The 20,667-nt window shown below is 42.4% G+C and overlaps 1 protein-coding gene and 1 pseudogene across 1 annotated transcript; one reads left to right on the top strand and one right to left on the bottom strand.

Moving 5' to 3' along the window:
• Positions 1–857: 857 nt before the first annotated feature.
• LOC116580059 lies at positions 858–16,246 on the bottom strand (annotated as a pseudogene).
• A 2,237-nt stretch (positions 16,247–18,483) lies between these two features.
• Positions 18,484–19,482, top strand: LOC116580058 (vomeronasal type-1 receptor 4-like). Its single transcript, XM_032326092.1, is given in 3 exon segments — positions 18,484–18,941; positions 18,943–19,166; positions 19,169–19,482. Coding segments are annotated over 3 exon segments (996 nt in total).
• Positions 19,483–20,667: the final 1,185 nt, after the last annotated feature.

Below are 20,667 nucleotides of genomic sequence, written 5' to 3'. Positions count from 1 at the left end.
ATATATTTGTCTTTCTCTGCCTGACTTATTTTGCTGAAGGACTTCTTTTTTTAAGATTGTATTTATTTATTCGACACAGAGAGAGCGAGAGAGCACAAGCAGGAGGAGCAGCAGAGGGAAGGGGAGAACCAGCTCCCCTATCCCCACAGCAAAGAACCCCATTCCAGACTCTATCCCAGGATCTTGGGATCATGACCTGAGCCGAAGGCAGAGGCTTAACTGACTGAGCCACCCAGGGGCCCCTTAATGCAATGCTTCTTGATGCTACTCTACATGGAACTGACAGTGCATTCATACGCAACTCCTAAAATAGTCCCCTTTGCCAAACGCACTGACACCAAAGCCCCACTCCCAGTTTCTGATTCACACCTGAGTATGAAACCCTCCCCCTGATGATCCCCCAACAGGGTCTCTTCATAGGTTCCTGTCTCTAGGTCCTGATGAGATGGAATGTAAGTGGAGATGAGAGGTAAGGAGGCAAGGCTGGGGTGAGTTCCAGCAAACGTTAGGCAGGTCCCTTGAGAGTACATTACCAAATCTAGAAAAACCAGCATTTTAGGAAAGACAGAAGAAACTATCAAGAATGTGAATTTTACCTGGGCATGAGTCATTCCTGCCTCCTCTTCCTTTCCTCTTCCTCTGGGCTTGTTTCTCAGATAAGATCAGTCCTGACAAGTGGACCCTGAGTGAACACAGGCTTCTTAATGCCTAGAACGCACACACCCCCTTCCTGTGACAACCACGCACACGGGGAGGACCTCAACAAGTAAGACAGTCCTCGGCCGCCCGCTGCCCAGGAGGGGCTCGTGAACACAGAGACAAGCCAGTGAGGCGGTTTCTCCCCTTTTCTTCCCACCTCACTGCTCCTCTGTGAAGCCCATGTGTTCTGCGGCAGCGGCAGCCCGGACCGCGGCACAGAATAGAGCCCCACCTTCCCGCATCCGGGACGGGGGCAGGGCAGGACAGTGGAGCGCCTGAAGTGGCGTCTCCACGAATCCAGGGGCTGAAAGCGGACACGGACGCCGCGCCCCGGAGCTACCGGGCCTGGGACGTCTCACGACGATGCTGGGACTCATGTTGGCCCGAAAGGCGAGAACATCAGTTGTAACCTCCAGAGAACCTGGGTATGGAAGATTGGAGGCTGTGAGGCCACAAACCACTGGTGTGAGACTGAACATCCGAAATCCACTCACCCGAGTGTTTCTGTCACTCAGCCCATTCACTTCCGCGTCTGCAGGCAACTACGCATGTGCAGACAGGAGAGGCGGTTACAGGGGCAGGACTTGGGCAGGGCCTGGACTTGGGCAGGGCCTGGACTTGGGCAGGGCGGGGGCCTCAGGGAAGACGGCAATTCTGTGTGTAGCAACTCTGTAGTTTTGTCACCAACTATTCCAGAACAATATGCCCGATCCTTTTGCTTTGTGATGTTTTTGCTGTCCTATTTTTGTCCATGCTTTTGCCAAACACATAAATAAGAATTATGATGTTTACCACCAGCATTTGCAACTTCTAGCATACGGTGACCAAAAAGCCAATGAACTTGGAAGTTTTTGTTTTAAGCTCTGTCTGCTCTGAGTTCCTGAGGCCGATTGTGATGGTCTGGAAGATACCCAAAAGGCAGTGGTGCCGATGGACACCCTCCTGGCAACTGTAAACACACTGAGCAAGTTTACCTCCAAAATAACGGGGGTGTGTGTGTGTTTTAATCCAAAATCTCCACTGTATGGGGGATTCCTTTAGAAAGAATAAACAAGGAATTGACTAAGTCAGGTGCTTGAGAATCAGATCTATAGACCTTAACATGCATCCACCGAAGGGTATATGTAGTGGTAAAAAAGTGGAAAAGAATTAAGAAATTCCCCAGGAATCCAACCACAGTCTGTGATGAGATGATCACCCCTGTTGCCAAATTCTTAGTAGCCATTCTGTCATTTCCCACTAAATAATTTTTATATTCAGATTCCTTTCTTGAGACTGGAAGTTTAGGTTATTATTATCATGGCAACTGAAATCCTATATTCTCCACTTAGAATTTTTTCCCACACATATAAATTTACCAAGATTTATCTCCTGTTCTCATGAGATTTTTCTAGGTTTATACATTCTATCCAAGGAGAACCCCTTTCCCACATGTGAGCACTCAATCACCTGGATTCTTGATAAGCCCCCTTCCCTTACAGACCATTACTCAAACTGAAATAGAAAATACTCACCTGATTTTTCCTTCTGTTATGGCCACCTCTGCCAAGATCACTCACTGGGGATACTCAGCTTAACTGTCAGGGGAGAGCTAGCAGTCAGTTAAATTTAAGATACATGCAACAGCTGGAATGCTGTAGCAGGATGGAGGTTACTTGCTTCTGGAGGGAAGCCCTAGGGGAGGAGATACAGAAAGACAAAATATCATTAACACCCCTCTCTCCTCATACGTCCTGGGGCTAAGGTATTCCTTAAAAATAAAAAATAAAAAAAAGTACCAGTTTTTTGCTTTTCCTTTGCCTGCAAAGAATCAATGTGCCCCATTACAAGATCTACAGTTTCACTTTTTTCCCAGTCATCACTTATTTCTACCCAAACATTTCATCCCAGAGATTCAGGTATAAAGGAGACAAACTCTTCTCTATAAATGTAACCAGATTTACATTTGTGTCTCATAACCCTATTTGAGCTGGGCTATCACTTGGAGGTGTACAAACAGTGCTGGCCTGGGGTGGCCACTAAGGAAGGAAAGCCACATTCTGCCAAGGAATGGTGGATATGGAATTCAGATTTGGAACATAGTTCCATATAATCCCCACTACTCCTCTCATCCTTTTCCTGGAAGCAGCTGAAGGAATTATAATCCCTTTTTTATTTATTTGTCAGAGAGAGTAAGCACAGGCAGACAGAGAAGCAGGGAGAGGTAGAGTGAGAAGCAAGCTCCCGGCTGAGCAAGGAGCCTGATGTGGGACTCGTTCCCAGGACCCTGGGACCATGACCCAAGCCGAAGGCAGCCGCTTAACCAACTGAGCCACCCAGGCGTCCCATGATAATCCCTTTTTGAAGGACAGTCACATCCAATCACCAAATTGCCTTACCATGTTGGGCCAGGAGGAGGTAAAGGAAGTAAATAGTTTTTGTGACAAAAGGCATAACATAGGTCAAGTTGTAAATGGACTGGAAAGTCTCAAAGGTGATGCAGATTCATTTTAAAGACCAGAATGGTGTGGCCAGAGTCAACCTATATGAATGTGTCATCAGTGGTGAAGCATGACCAATAAACTGGAGAGGCAGGTCAAAGGTGCAATGGAGTCATTCTGCGAGGAGTGAGCACGAGCCTCCCAAACCATGAGACAAACACATCATCTTTCTCCTGCAGCCACAACCCTGGCATATACTGATAGCCTCTACATCAACACAGAACCAGACTTGATCAGCACCTTGACAGTGGTCAGTACCCTCAGAGAAAACGTCCTTACCATGTTCTTACCAGACAACAGACCAATAGCTGAGGTTTATTTCTATTTTGCAGCCACAAAGAAGGTGTCCTTAATCAAACTGCCTGTAGTGCCCAACATGGAAAACTAAATCGCTAGAACATAGGCAACAACCCAAAACACTGAGTTCTGAGCTCTGAGTGGAATGATTATACTGCTTTCAGGTTTGCATGGCTGGCTCTGAAGCCAAACAGCCACAGCAACCCAGTGGACACCATTAGGTGTCAGCTCCTGTGACCCATCAGTGAACCAGGACAGACATATAGAAGACACTTGGTGAATCAGAGACCCTAGAGCCAGCAAGATTTGTTTCAGGCATAGGAAGGGGACATAAAATGTCCACCGAACACAGCTCCTGACTTTTCTTGTATAGTTGAGAATTTGCCTGGGAGAGTTGGGAGAGTTGGATTTCCTTGTAAATGTACTATATCCAAATAAACCAATAAATGTAAGTAAACTTTTTCTGAGTTCTGTGAGCTGCTCTAGCAAATTAATTGAATTCAAGAAAGAGGGTCATCAGAACCTCCTATCTTTAGCTAATCAGTAAGAAGCACAGGTTGATAATGTGGGCTTACTACAGGCATCTGAAGGAGAGACAAAGGCAGTCTTGTGGGACTGAGGCCTTAACCTATAGAATTTGATGCTGTTTCTAGGCATTAGAATTGCTGAGTTGTAGGACACACTGCTCGTGTCTTGTTGGTGTGGGGGACCCTCCCCACCGCCATAATGGAATTTGGTGCTCAGACTCCTTTTTAAGGATCCATACCTAAATAGTATATATTTCCATGTGTCTGACTTCTTTCACTCAACATTAGGTTCATGGGAATCATCCCATGTTGTTGAATACAAATGAATTTCATTTGTTTTTATTACTGTAGAAGTATCCCATTCTATGTGTAAATTACAGTTGTAAGCCATACCTACTAAGTTCACCTACCCCAAAATGAAAATATTGGGCTGGGGAGATCCAAGTTCTCTGCGGGTCAGCTTTCAGTTTTAATCAGAGCTCTGTAGCAACTGAATAGCCTCTTTTAGAATCCACATCACTGTTAGTTTTGCCAGGGGAGTTTTGAGTTTAAGACCCCCAAGGGGGGCCTTCAGGTGGAGGCTTTCTCCCTTTGCCAGAGGCTCCAAATGACAAAATCACCAAGTTTTCTTTAATCACTGGAAGAATCAAGTGTTGTAATTCTACTCACATAGTTCCAACAAACCTTAATTGGAAAACAGGACTCTAATTATTTTCGGGTTTTATTAGCCATCCCTAGTGTCAGAAATGTAATACGGACAACTCAGTGCTACTGACACTTAGACTTGTTACTTGTCAACAAACAGACCATCTATAGAGTGAACATTTGGATACCAGAGGGTAGAAACACTCATGCTAGATTCCGACCTGCCCACAGGGTGGCAAATGGCAGTGGAGTGTGACTCCTGAACACTTTGGAACTGAATCCGAGCCCCTCTGCCCAATGCACAGCAAAACCTCTCACTGAGACATCAGGGGTATAAGGAAAGGTTCATTCAAGAGGCAGCCAACTGGGGCACCTGGGTGGCAGATGGTTAAGCCTCTGCCTTTGGCTCAGGTCAAGGTCTCAGGGTCCTGGGATCGAGCCCAGAATCGGGCTCTCTGCTCAGCCAGAAGCCTTCTTCCCCCTTTCTCTCTGCCTGTCTCTCTGCCCACTTGTGATCTCTCTCTCTCTCTCTCTCTCTCTCTCTCTGTTAAATAAATAAATAAAATCTTAAAACAAGGGGGAGGAGTCAAGATGGCGGAGAAGTAGCAGGCTGAGACTACTTCAGCTAGCCGGAGATCAGCTAGATAGCTTATCTAAAGATTGCAAACACCTGAAAATCCATCGGCAGATCGAAGAGAAGAAGAACAGCAATTCTGGAAACAGAAAAACAACCACTTTCTGAAAGGTAGGACCGGCGGAGAAGTGAATCCAAAGCGACGGGAAGATAGACCCCAGGGGGAGGGGCCGGCTCCAGGCAAGCGGCAGAGCAACGGCGCACAAAATCAGGACATTTAAAAGTCTGTTCTGCTGAGGGACATCGCTCCAGAGGCTAAACCGGGGCGAACTCCACACGGGGTCAGCGTGGCCTCAGGTCCCGCAGGGTCACAGAAGGATCGGGGGTGTCTGAGTGTCGCAGAGCTTGCCGGTATTGGAACGGGAAAGCCGGCTACAGAGACAGAGCCGACAGTAAGCTCACAGCTCGGGGTTACCTTGAACCGGTCGCAGGCTCGCTGAGCTCGGAGTGCGGCCTGAGGTCAGGCAGACGGCAGTAACTGGGCGCTGTTCTCTGAGGGCGCACTGAGGAGTGGGGCCCTGGGCTTTCGGCTCCTCCAGGCGGGAGACCAGGAGGCCGCCATTTGTATTCCCTGTCGTCCGGGAACTCTACGGAAAGCGCTCAGGGAACAAAAGCTCCTGAAAGCAAACCCGAACGGATTACTCACCCCGCCCCAGGTAAGGGCGGTGCAATTCCGCCTGGGGCAAAGACACTTGAGAATCACTACACCAGGCCCCTCCCCCAGAAGATCATCAAGAAATCCAGCCGAGACCAAGTTCACCTACCAAGGAGTGCGGTTTCAATACCAAGGAGAGCAGCAGAATTCCAGAGGAGGAGAAAGCAAAGCACGGAACTCATGACTTTTTCCCTGTGATGTTTTTTAGTCTTGCAGTTAATTTAATTTTTTTCTTTTTCATTTTTTGTTTTTTTTCTCACCTTCTGGTAAATTTTTTTTAACTTTTACCTTTTTCTTTTTTAACGTTTTTTAACTAGTTTAATATATATATATTTTTTCTTTTTTATATTTTTCTTTATTTGTTTTCTTTTTTTAAAATTCTTTTCTTTTCTTTTTCTTTTCTTTGTTCTTTTCTTTCTTCCTTTTTGAACCTCTTTTTAACCCTTTCTCCCCCCTCACGATTTGGGATCTCTTCTAATTTGGTTAAAGCATATTTTCCTGGGGTTGTTGCCACCCTTTTAGTATTTTACTTGCTCCTTCATATACTCTTATCTGGACAAAATGACAAGACGGAAAAATTCAACACAAAAATAAGAACAAGAGGCAGTACCGAAGGCTAGGGACCTAATCAATACAGACATTGGTAATATGTCAGATCTAGAGTTCAGAATGACAATTCTCAAGGTTCTAGCCGGGCTCGAAAAAGGCATGGAAGATATTAGAGAAACCCTCTCGAGAGATATAAAAGCCCTTTCTGGAGAAATAAAAGAACTAAAATCTAACCAAGTTGAAATCAAAAAAGCTATTAATGAGGTGCAATAAAAAATGGAGGCTCTCACTGCTAGGATAAATGAGGCAGAAGAAAGAATTAGTGATATAGAAGATCAAATGACAGAGAATAAAGAAGCTGAGCAAAAGAGGGACAAACAGCTACTGGACCACGAGGGGAGAATTCGAGAGATAAGTGACACCATAAGACGAAACAACATTAGAATAATTGGGATTCCAGAAGAAGAAGAAAGAGAGAGGGGAGCAGAAGGTATACTGGAGAGAATTATTGGGGAGAATTTCCCCAATAGGGCAAAGGGAACGAGTATCAAAATTCAGGAGGTTCAGAGAACGCCCCTCAAAATCAATAAGAATAGGCCCACACCCCATCACCTAATAGTAAAATTTACAAGTCTCAGTGACAAAGAGAAAATCCTGAAAGCAGCCCGGGAAAAGAAGTCTGTAACATACAATGGTAAAAATATTAGATTGGCAGCTGACTTATCCACAGAGACCTGGCAGGCCAGAAAGAGCTGGCATGATATTTTCAGAGCACTAAACGAGAAAAACATGCAGCCAAGAATACTCTATCCAGCTAGGCTATCATTGAAAATAGAAGGAGAGATTAAAAGCTTCCAGGACAAACAAAAACTGAAAGAATTTGCAAACACCAAACCAGCTCTACAGGAAATATTGAAAGGGGTCCTCTAAGCAAAGAGAGAGCCTAGAAGTGGTAGATCAGAAAGGAACAGAGACCATATACAGTAACAATCACCTTACAGGCAATACAATGGCACTAAATTCATATCTCTCAATAGTTACCCTGAATGTTAATGGGCTAAATGCCCCTGTCAAAAGACACAGGGTATCAGAATGGATAAAAAAACAAAACCCATCTATATGTTGCCTCCAAGAAACTCATTTTAAGCCCGAAGACACCTCCAGATTTAAAGTGAGGGGATGGAAAAGAATTTACCATGCTAATGGACATCAGAAGAAAGCAGGAGTGGCAAACCTTATATCAGATCAATTAGATTTTAAGCCAAAGACTATAATAAGAGATGAGGAAGGACACTATATCATACTCAAAGGGTCTGTCCAACAAGAAGATTTAACAATTTTAAATATCTATGCCGCCAACGTGGGAGCAGCCAACTATATAAACCAATTAATAACAAAATCAAAGAAACACATCAACAATAATACAACAATAGTAGGGGACTTTAACACTCCCCTCACTGAAATGGACAGATCATCCAAGCAAAAGATCAGCAAGGAAATAAAGGCCTTAAATGACACACTGGACCAGATGGACATCACAGATATATTCAGAACATTTCATCCGAAAGCAACAGAATACATATTTTTCTCTAGTGCACATGGAACATTCTCCAGAATAGATCACATCCTTGGTCCTAAATCAGGACTCAACCGGTATCAAAAGATTGGGATCATTCCCTGCATATTTTCAGACCACAATGTTCTAAAGCTAGAACTCAACCACAAAAGGAAGTTTGGAAAGAACCCAAATACATGGAGACTAAACAGCATCCTTCTAAAGAATGAATGGGTCAACCGGGAAATTAAAGAAGAATTGAAAAAAATCATGGAAACAAATGATAATGAAAATACAACGGTTCAAAATCTGTGGGACACAACAAAGGCAGTCCTGAGAGGAAAATATATAGCGGTACAAGCCTTTCTCAAGAAACAAGAAAGGTCTCAGGTATACAACCTAACCCTACATCTAAAGGAGCTGGAGAAAGAACAAGAAAGAAACCCTAAGCCCAGCAGGAGAAGAGAAATCATAAAGATCAGAGCAGAAATCAATGAAATAGAAAAAAACAATAGAACAAATCAACGAAACTAGGAGCTGGTTCTTTGAAAGAATTAATAAAATTGATAAACCCCTGGCCAGACTTATCAAAAAGAAAAGAGAAAGGACCCAAATAAATAAAATCATGAATGAAAGAGGAGAGATCACAACTAACACCAAAGAAATACAAACTATTATAAGAACATACTATGAGCAACTCTACACCAATAAATTTGACGATCTGGAAGAAATGGATGCATTCCTAGACACATATAAACTACCACAACTGAACCAGGAAGAAATAGAAAGCCTGAACAGACCCATAACCAGTAAGGAGATTGAAACAGTCATTAAAAATCTCCAAACAAACAAAAGCCCAGGGCCAGACGGCTTCCCGGGGGAATTCTACCAAACATTTAAAGAAGAACTAATTCCTATTCTCCTGAAACTGTTCCAAAAAATAGCAATGGAAGGAAAACTTCCAAACTCATTTTATGAGGCCAGCATCACCTTGATCCCAAAACCAGACAAGGATCCCATCAAAAAAGAGAGCTATAGACCAATATCCTTGATGAACACAGATGCAAAAATTCTCACCAAAATACTAGCCAATAGGATTCAACAGTACATTAAAAGGATTATTCACCACGACCAAGTGGGATTTATTCCAGGGCTGCAAGGTTGGTTCAACATCCGCAAATCAGTCACTGTGATACAACACATCAATAAAAGAAAGAACAAGAACCATATGATACTCTCAATAGATGCTGAAAAAGCATTTGACAAAGTACAGCATCCCTTCCTGATCAAAACTCTTCAAAGTGTAGGGATAGAGGGCACATACCTCAATATCATCAAAGCCATCTATGAAAAACCCACCGCAAATATCATTCTCAATGGAGAAAAATTGAAAGCTTTTCAGCTAAGGTCAGGAACACGGCAGGGATGTCCATTATCACCACTGCTATTCAACATAGTACTAGAGGTCCTAGCCTCAGCAATCAGACAACAAAAGGAAATTAAAGGCATCCAAATCGGCAAAGAAGAAGTCAAATTATCACTCTTCGCAGATGATATGATAATATATGTGAAAAACCCAAAAGACTCCACTCCAAAACTGCTAGAACTTATACAGGAATTCAGTAAAGTGTCAGGATATAAAATCAATGCACAGAAATCAGTTGCATTTCTCTACACCAACAGCAAGACAGAAGAAAGAGAAATTAAGGAGTCAATCCCATTTACAATTGCACCCAAAACCATAAGATACCTAGGAATAAACCTAACCAAAGAGGCACAGAATCTATACTCAGAAAACTATAAAGTACTCATGAAAGAAATTGAGGAAGACACAAAGAAATGGAAAAATGTTCCATGCTCCTGGATTGGAAGAATAAATATTGTGAAAATGTATATGCTACCTAAAGCAATCTACACATTTAATGCAATTCCTATCAAAGTACCATCCATCTTTTTCAAAGAAATGGAACAAATAATTCTAAAATTTATATGGAACCAGAAGAGACCTCGAATAGCCAAAGGGATATTGAAAAAGAAAGCCAACATTGGTGGCATCACAATTCCGGACTTCAAGCTCTATTACAAAGCTGTCATCATCAAGACAGCATGGTACTGGCACAAAAACAGACACATAGATCAATGGAACAGAATAGAGAGCCCAGAAATAGACCCTCAACTCTATGGTCAACTAATCTTCGACAAAGCAGGAAAGAATGTCCAATGGAAAAAAGACAGCCTCTTCAATAAATGGTGCTGGGAAAACTGGACAGCCACATGCAGAAAAATGAAATTGGACCATTCCTTACACCACACACAAAAATAGACTCAAAATGGATGAAGGACCTCAATGTGAGAAAGGAATCCATCAAAATCCTTGAGGAGAACACAGGCAGCAACCTCTTCGACCTCAGACGCAGCAACATCTTCCTAGGAACAATGCCAAAGGCAAGAGAAGCAAGGGCAAAAATGAACTATTGGGATTTCATCAAGATCAAAAGCTTTTGCACAGCAAAGGAAACAGTTAACAAAATCAAAAGACAACTGACAGAATGGGAGAAGATATTTGCAAACGACATATCAGATAAAGGACTAGTGTCCAGAATCTATAAAGAACTTAGCAAACTCAACACCCAAAGAACAAATAATCCAATCAAGAAATGGGCAGAGGACATGAACAGACATTTCTGCAAAGAAGACATCCAGATGGCCAACAGACACATGAAAAAGTGCTCCATATCACTTGGCATCAGGGAAATACAAATCAAAACCACAATGAGATATCACCTCACACCAGTCAGAATGGCTAAAATCAACAAGTCAGGAAATGACAGATGCTGGCGAGGATGCAGAGAAAGGGAAACCCTCCTACACTGTTGGTGGGAATGCAAGCTGGTTCAACCACTCTGGAAAACAGCATGGAGGTTCCTCAAAATGTTGAAAATAGAACTGCCCTATGACCCAGCAATTGCACTATTGGGTATTTACCCTAAAGATACAAATGTAGTGATCCAAAGGGGCACGTGCACCCGAATGTTTATAGCAGCAATGTCCACAATAGCCAAACTATGGAAAGAACCTAGATGTCCATCAACAGATGAATGGATCAAGAAGATGTGGTATATATACACAATGGAATACTATGCAGCCATCAAAAGAAACGAAATCTTGCCATTTGCGACAACATGGATGGAACTAGAGCGTATCATGCTTAGCGAAATAAGTCAAGCGGAGAAAGACAACTATCATATGATCTCCCTGATATGAGGAAGTGGTGATGCAACATGGAGGCTTAAGTGGGTAGGAGAATAATCAATGATTCAAGATGGGAATGGGAGGGAGACAAACCATAAGTGACTCTTAATCTCACAAAACAAACTGAGAGTTGCTGGGGGGAGGGGATTTGGGAGAAGGGGGGTGGGATTATGGACATTGGGGAGGGTATGTGCTTTGGTGAGTGCTGTGAAGTGTGTAAACCTGGTGATTCACAGACCTGTGAATTTAGTCCCTGGGGACTAAAAATATATGTTTATAAAAAATAAAAAATTAAAAAAAAATCTTAAATAAATAAAAAGAGGCAGCCAGACAAGGAAACAGGAGGGCAAGCCTCAAATCCACCTCCCCAAAGTGGGTAAGAACAGTTTTATTTTGTTTTGTTTTAATAATCATAGGGGTTAAGATTATATACATATTAATGAAAAGGGCAGGGAAACATAAGACTATTTATGAGGAAAGATGGAGCATGAATGTTGAACAAATATATATGTGACACACATCCCATGTTCACTTTGAGGTGGAGACTTAACATTAGAAGGAGGCAAAATTCAGCCCCTGATGTCAGGAGGTTATCTTAGGACAAGAAGAGGGACTATGGAAAAGCTCTGAGAGCCGGTATAAACTGGATGGGGTCATGGTCTCATTACCCAAGGTAAGGAATGCAGAGTCTTGCTTGCTCATGGCCTGGAACAGAAGTCCTGGCTTCTGCAGAGACAGCTAGTGGGATTGTTAGTGGGGTTTGAAAAGATGCAGTGGTTGATTATGGGAAGACAGTTCCCTGAAAAAGATTTAAATTTTCTTCTAGTTTCAACCTCATTAACCCTATGGGGCATGATTTCAACTTTTCTACCTGCACCTCAGCAGATGGGAATAATCCCCTCTGACACTATGGGTCAGGGAAGTATAAGAACATCAATCCTTACTACATCAATCCCTACTATAGATTCCGATGTAGAAAGAGCAACAGGGTATGGAATTAGCACCTGCATCATCACTGTAGCTTTATTCTCTCACTACATACTCTGCCCAAACCTTATCAGTTGGTTTGGGTCCCTTTTTCCACCTCCCCCACCCCATGTGAACACAGATGAGAATGTTTAACATCTGTATGAGTCAGAGGCTGCAGTAAGATTGTGTTATTCCTTGAGCAGGATCTTGGAGAATGCAAGGGGCCAGAAGAGACTAACATGATGTGTGGGAGATGACCAGGGCAGTAGGGAAGGTACCCCAACTTTTCATTCTTCAATGCTTTTCACCTTAAGGTCTGAGCTGGCTTCCCCTTTGCATCTCCCCTTTGTGGCTTGGTTTAGAGGTTTCTTTATTCCTGCCTGTTTGCAGCCATACTTGACCCTATAGTCCTTGTCACTTAACCTCCCTTCCCACAACCATGGAAGACAGTGGCATGGCACCTGATCCAACAAATCTATACAAGTTTGAGTTCCTTCTCTCCGCCAAACATGTTGAAGCTTGTGTAAAGCAGTTGAAGTCAGGTTTTAGGCTGACAAAGACATCAGGAGGTCCAGAGGGAGAGAGTGTCAGTGTGCTGTAAGCAAGGTGCTAGTAAGGAACACTTTTTTTTTTTGGTTTCTGGAAGGCTACTGGCCACATGCAGCTCAGCCACATTAACTTACAATGTTAATTCACCCAAATCTCTTTATCAGCTGTGGGGACTCCTTGTGCCTCCCTTCCCTACATCAGGAAAAGAACAAACACCACTTCTAGACCCTTCATCTTTCTGCCAGGGTAAGATGAAAGAACAAAGCACATTCAGGTTGCTTGTTTCAATCCTACTCCCCCACACAGCAGCCTTCATTAACAGGTAAGACAGTGGAAGGCCCTACTCACCACCATCCTGGTCTAACACCTGGATGAGAGAATTTGCTGTTGGTCCCAGAGAGCCTTCTTTTCCATAACCAGACTAACAAAGAGACTTTGTCCCTTTCTTTCCAAAGAGTCATGCCTCCTTATTGCACCATCCTTGTCACCAAGACTGCCAAGAAATGTGAAGGATGTTAGCCAAAATAAATTAGTTGCCAGTTTCATGGCTGCTGACAGAATGCACGAGATTCCTAGACTGGACACAAAAGATTTTATTAATCATTTGACAACTGGAGGCAAGAACTTCAGTTCACATGCCCCTTCCCCACTCCACACCCCACAAGGGGAGGCAAAGGGGCTCGGGTAGATGCTGCGTGAACAGATTTATGTCACAGCTGAGGAAACTCAGCCCAGAGCTTTTATTATTTATCACAAACAGAAAGGTTCAACCTTGCCTCAGAAGGAGGTATAACCTTTATTATACTGGTCAGGAAATCAATCTACCCTTTGGTCCAGTGAAAGACACTATCACCATCTTACAAAAATCCTTGACAAGAGACTCTGGAAAAGAGCTGATACAAGACATGAAAAAAAAAAAAAAAGTCCTGAGACGACTGTAGAGAAATGTGTCCTAGCAGAGTGCACTTCTCTTTCTAAATGTGGTTTTAAGGACCCCTTCAGGAAAAAGGGCCACTGAAGGTTTTTTTTAGGATTTTATTTTTATCTATTTGTCAGAGAGAGAGGGAAAGAGAGCAAGCGCAGGCAGACAGAATGGCAGACAGGGGCAGAGAGAGAAGCAGGCTCCCTGCCGAGCAAGGAGCCCCCTGGATGCTGGGATCATGACCCGAGCCAAAGGCAGCCACCCAATCAACTGAGCCATCCAGGCATCCCAAAGATTTTTGACACCAAGATGGGCTGTGGTTGTGTGATAGACAGGAGAGGATGGGAAAATTTAAAGGAGATCTTCATGGAAAAAATCAGCTCCACGGAGTAATATTAATGAGATGCCCCAGTGACAGATGAGAACAAGTGAAAACAAAGTATTATAAAACATTTTCATAATGAAATGTCTTAGCTGCTTTGGGAAAAGTGGATCTCTAAACACACCACACAAAAAATTAATTCTTTTTCTTAAAAGATATTATTTATTCACTTGACAGAGAGTGAGCACAAGCAGGGGGAACAGCCAAGGGAGTGGGAGAAGCAGACTCCCACCTGAGCAGGGAGCCTGATGCGGGGCTCGATCCCAGGACTCTGGGATCATAACCTGAGCCCAAGGAAGATGCTTAACTGACTGAGCCATGCAGGCACCCCCTTTGGGGTGCAGATCCAAATTTTAAGGACAGATAATGAAGTTTTTTAAAGAAAACACAAAAGAATTTATCTGTGATTTTAGAATAGGAAATGATGCCTTAACCAGGACAAAGCATTCTCTATGAAGGGGAAAAATGACACATTAGATTATTGTATTGAAATTAAGAGCCTCTTTTTATCAAGTGATAGACATACTTACATAATAATTATATAATCTTTCATTTTTAGTTGCTGCTATTAATTATTATTATTACTGGGACAGGAGCTCAGCCTGTCTTGTTCAGACTCTATTGCAATGTGCCTGTTTCATAATTGCACTTACGGTGCTCACTCTCAGTGAGTGAATAAACGATGGGATGCTGTGCAAATGCATACATTTACTCATACTTTTGAATAAGATGAGCAGATTTTGTGTTCCTTATTCAGGCAAGGCAGAACCTGGGCACACTGTGGCCACTGCTCATGAGCAGAAAGGGGCTGACAATTGGAAAACAGAGAGATTATAGCCGTGGTGTTGCCCAGCCATCAACTGGGATTATAAATAAGAGTAATACAAACTTGAAAGATGGAGGAGAGAAAGTAAAAAGACACAAAGGTGCTCTGGGTGGCTCTGGACTCAGGAGAGTATCTGGTGGAGACAGTAGTCCTGTGAATGTGTTGGACACGCTGCTTGTGCCTGTGCAGAACACAAACCATGGAGCTGCTGGCCCAGATTATGAGCCCCAAAAACAGGACTGCAAGGAGTAACAGCAAGGCTGCATACAATGATTCTCGGTTTTGTCATGATGAACTGCAGAATAGTATCCAAAATCTTTTTGTTTGTGATTCTTTTGTCACTCAGTTGTACCAGTCACATACATAGGAAAAATAATATTTACCAGTATGTAGAGGACCAAACATAGAAAATGAAGAAACCAATGCACTGTAGGACTTTTACTTTAAGCAGTGCTCCCTAGGAGACTCTGCTAAAGAGGCTGGTGCTGAAGAGGCAGGTGCTGCTAAGGGACCCACCCCTGCCCACTCTGTGCACATGGAAAAGAAGTTGACATCTAAAATCACTGAAGAAATGTTTCAACCCAGAATTTACCGTTGTCTATAGATATCATTCTGTTAGATTTCCTGTACCTATGGGAGTTGGGGGAAGGGTGAATATTGGAAAACTGTATTTTGCAAACTTCCCATGTTGACCTGCACTTCCAAATTAACTGTAATTGAGATGTGCAAATGTGTCCATCGGTTTCTAATGTAAATTATATATTGTTATCATGTACTTCATTTTATTTGTATTTCTTAGAAAATCTTCTCTGTTACTTTGTTTCTATATTTCTGCTTATAGCATAAATTATGCTTTGGTCCACAGGTCTGAAGACTGAGAAATAATTCTTTTGGGGTAGAAAAACTTTTCAGGGGAACAGAGAATACAAGTGTGACACACATGCTTCAAGGCCAGTCCCACCTGTGTCAGACCTCAGTACTTCCTCCTCCCTCCCTAGGAGACCCTGTCTGCCTCCAGGGATCAAAGGAAAGAAAGAACCCTCCAAACACTTACAAAGGTCTCTTTGGAGATGATAACCACAAACTTGTCATTGTTTTTGGCAACTGACAATTGGGAAAAAAAGTTTTCCACAAATATTCCCAGGTCCCCAAGCCTGTCCTCTCACTGCAGCTACAGGTAAACAGAAAATTGCCATTCTGCAGGGAGTTGAGGTCATAGAACCACAAACCCGTATTTAGTGGTCTGGCAGCTTAACCTCTTTCTCACAGGATACTAGTTGTGCTTACTGGGGTGCTGATCCCCATCCTGGCAGCCAGAGGGATTCCAGTATTTTGGAGCTCACTTTACGGGGGCCAAGTCTGCAAACAGAGGTAGCAGATGTCTGGGTAAGTGTTCATATTGGGAAAAAACAAGGATTTTTCTGGATTTGAACCTGGTCCAGTGCCAAAGCCATACAGGAAAGTGGAACATTTCTTTGGCTGGAGTGAAGCTAGTAATGAGAGATGGTGGTCCTAGACCTTCACTTGACCCCTGATGGCTCCTGACGTGACTTCATATGACCTGCACTGACAGTGACTGTTGGTGTTGAATTCAAGTGATAATGAATTCTGGTTTTTCATGTGAACTAATGCCTGTACTTCTAAAGTAGATCTGCAGCCAGGCTACCTTATTCTCTGTGGGTCTGCAGAGACTACATTTTCAGGGTTATTAGGAGTGCTTATAATACCTCCATAATTAGTAAGAGCTAGAAGAAATCTACAGAATTACCTAGTGTTTTGCAGAAGCAGTGCGTAAGAATGACAATTACCAGAAGAGACATGTTCTATCTAGGGGTGTGTGAAATGATTAGTGGAGGCATTAATTTTTTTTTTCTGTTGAAAACATCCATGATCTGTTGATTTTGGTAAGACCATTTTCCATCTTTAAATTCGGGAAGGTGGCGTTTAAAGATATGATAGTGTTACAAAATAGATTTCAGATAGCAGTTAGACACAGTTAGTATCTTGGGATCTATTGTCTGGTTTAAAAATCTTCTCCTATCAGGGTGCCTGGGCATCTCAGTCAGTTAAGCATCTGCCTTTGGCTCAGATCACGATCCAGGGTCCTGGGCTTGAGCCTCAGGTCAGGCTTCCTGCACAGTGGGGAGTTTGCTTCTCCCTCTTCCTCTGCTGCTCCCTCTGCTTGTGCGCTCTCTCTCACTCTCTCTGTCAAATAAGTAATAAAATCTTTTAAAAAAAATTCTTTTATCAATCACAAGCTCTTAAATTTCAATTTATAACATATAAATGTTTTTCCAACTTAGAGATTTCATTTTATATATGTGCCCTATTTAAATATGTTTCACAAAACTTGTCTCAGTGCCTGTGTTTTGTTTTGTTCTTTTAAGATTTTATTTATTTGGGAGAGAGAGAAAATGAGCATGAGCAGGAAAGGAGAGCCAGAGGGAGAGGGGGACGCAGACTCCTCACTGAGCAGGGAGCCTGATACGGGACTCAATCCCAGGACCCTGGGATCACGACCTGAGCAGAAGACAGACACTTAACCGACTGAGCCTCCCAGGTGCCCTGACAATGTTTTTTCATAAGTGATGTTACTAAATGTTTTACTTTGTCACTTGAAACTAGTGATACTGAGTTTCTACTCTATAGTACTTCATCCCATATCGGTGTTTCAAGATCCATAGTTCAGAGCACCATTGAGTATTTGGTGATTTTTGTGATAGGTATCATTTTGCTGACATAAAGGCAAATTAGTGTTTCTGGTGTCAATGCAATAGAAAGCCAATAGTGCATTCTTTCCGTATAATTTTTTCTGAGCAGGTCTGTATACAATAGACTACCATCAGCACATCTGGATTTTATGAAGATATTCAAAACTTTTTCATTGTTGGTATTAGCCTAGACAATAAGCATTTACACATAATTGGAAACCATTTCTGTGTACAAAATACAAAATACCAAGTGTAAAATAATATAACAAAGTATGTTTCTTTATTTTTAAAGATTTAATTATCTCTTTGTCAGAGAGAGAGAGAGAGAGAGTGGCAGGCAGAGGGAGAAGCAGGCTCCCCTCTGAGCAAGAAACCCAGTGCTGGACTCAGTCCTAGGACACTGGGATCATGACCTCAGTTGAAGGCAGACGCTTAACTGACTGAGCTGCCCAGACATCTCCCCACCTGTATTTTGAAGAAGACTTCTAACTTTGTTAGAACAGCACCATGTATAAAGGTACTGCCATTATACCAGCCCAGCCAGGATCACCTCTTCCCATTTCTATCAAAATGATTTGAATTTGGTAAATCATTAACCTTTCTCTGCCTCAGTGTTCTTTATCTTTTCCATGAAAACGCTAGTACTGACTCTCTCATGAAGTTGGGAGGAATCCAGAATGTCTGTAACCGTGCGTTGTATGAATCATGTTCTCTACAAAGCACTGAATATGAAACAGTCAATGCTTGGAAACCTGTTATTGTGTGATAACTAGAGGTAATTATTTGTAAGTTGGAACTAATGTAAGAGGAAAATACTGAATTCCAGCTGGTATGACACACAGAGCTCACACCTCACGTTCTCATGCAGGGATCTCTGGCTTGGAGGAAGTATATCACTCCCTGGGACCTGGCAGAAAGGCTGACAGGGATTTGGCGATAGGAATCATCCTTCTACTACAGATAATAGTTGGAATTCTGGGGAATTTCTCTCTTCTTTACCATTATCTCTTGCTTCACTTGACAGAATGCAGGGTTAGGTCCACAGATGTGCTTCTCAAGCACCTGACTGTGGCCAATCTCTTAGTCATTTCTTCTAAAGGAATCCCCCAAACGATGGCAGGTTTGGGGTTGAAATATTTCCTTAGTGATTTTGCATGCAAACTTGTTTTCTATGTGCACAGAGTGGGCAGGGATGTGGCCATTGGAACCATCTGCCTCCTGAGTGTCTTCCAGGTCATTATAATTAGTCCCAGAAACTCCAGATGGTTAGAGCTTAAAGTGAGAGCTCCCAGGCACCTCCAGCATCCTCTGCTGGGTCCTGAACATGATGCTAAATATTACTGCTATTTTGTTTATCACTGGCACAAGAAACAACATAACCATTACAAGGAAAAGTGATTATGACTACTGTTATTCCATAAGTGGTAGCCACATAGCACAGTCATTGTATGTAGCATCAATATTGTTCCGTAATGGTTTCTGTTTGGGGCTCATGATCTGGGCCAGTGGTTGCATATCATCCTGCACCAGCACAAGTGGCGGGTCCAATACATTCACAGGAATACTCTTTCCCCCAGACCCTCCCCTGAGAGCACAGCCACCCGAAGCACCCTTGTCCTGGGGAGCACTTGTGTTTTCTTCTGGACTCTGTCCTCCCTCTTCCACATCTGTCTGGTCGTGTTTAACAACCCCAGTCTGTGGCTGAGGAATGCTTCTGTACTACTGAACACATGTTTTCCTACTGTCAGTCCCTACATCCTCATGAGCCATGACTCCAGAATGTCCAGCCTCTGCTTTCCTTGCAAAGGAACACAAAATCACTTAAGCTGATCATAAATATGTAAATTGTATATTTATTCAAATGGTTATTTATTTACCATCCCCTCCAGGTATAAGCACTGCTATGAAACAGTCACAGGGCAAGAGCAGCAAACAGGAATGACTGAGCTTCTGCTCCTCAGTAGACATTACCATGAACAGCAATAGTAAATGAAATAGAATTACATTAACATTCATTGATAATTGATAATTGATATTTATGATGGTTGCGGTGGAGGAGTTCAGGTTCTGTGTGGTGATTACATGAGTGGTTCTGGAAACCTCCCCACTGGTGCTCACACACACTCCCTCTCTCAAACAAATAAAATCTTTAAAAAAGTCATACAAAATGAGTTTACACAGGTCTTGACATTTAAACCTTGACAATTTGAATTCTGAACTTCCAAATTCTAAATATGCCCACTAGAAACACATCTCATACTGGATATTCCTCATGATTATAAATATATCCCCATCCCAAAAATATTCTTTTATTTTCTCTAACTGTATTTTCCCCCCTCACCTGTATGAACTACTACTTCATTTATTTCAGCAAGAATCATAATCATAATACAGACATCTTTACTGTCCCCAAATACTAAAATTTAGATCAGTGGAAACTATTGATATACAGAGACATTTTCAAAAACCAAGAATTATTATTAAGATTAAGATTATTAAGATTATTAAGAATTATTCTACAATGAGATTTTAAAACATACTTAATTGCACTACCATTGCACTATTGGATATTTATCCCAAGGATACGGACATAGTGAAAAGAAGGGTCATATACACCCCAATGTTCATAGAAGCAATGTTCATAGTAGCCAAACTGTGGAGGGAGCTGAGATGCCCTTCAACAAATAAATGGATAAAGAAGAATGGATAAAGAAGACATGGTTCATATATATAATAGAATATTCCTTTTGCCATCAGAAATGATGAATACCCAACTTTTGCATCAATATGGATGGGACTGGAGGGGATTATGCTGAGTGAAATAAGTCAAGCAGAGAAAGTTAATTATCATATGGTTTCACTTATATGCGGAATATAAGGAATAGCACAGAGGACATTAGGAGAAGGAAGGAATAATGAAGGGTGGGGAGAATCGGAATGGGGACTAACCATGAGAGACTGCGGACTCCAAGAAACAAGCCGAGGGTCTTAGAGGGGAGAGGGGGTGGGTTGGCC

This window comes from Mustela erminea, chromosome 19 (assembly GCF_009829155.1).
Source record: "Mustela erminea isolate mMusErm1 chromosome 19, mMusErm1.Pri, whole genome shotgun sequence".
Lineage (NCBI taxonomy): Eukaryota > Metazoa > Chordata > Mammalia > Carnivora > Mustelidae > Mustela > Mustela erminea.
This window is presented reverse-complemented; position numbering and strand designations above follow the sequence as displayed.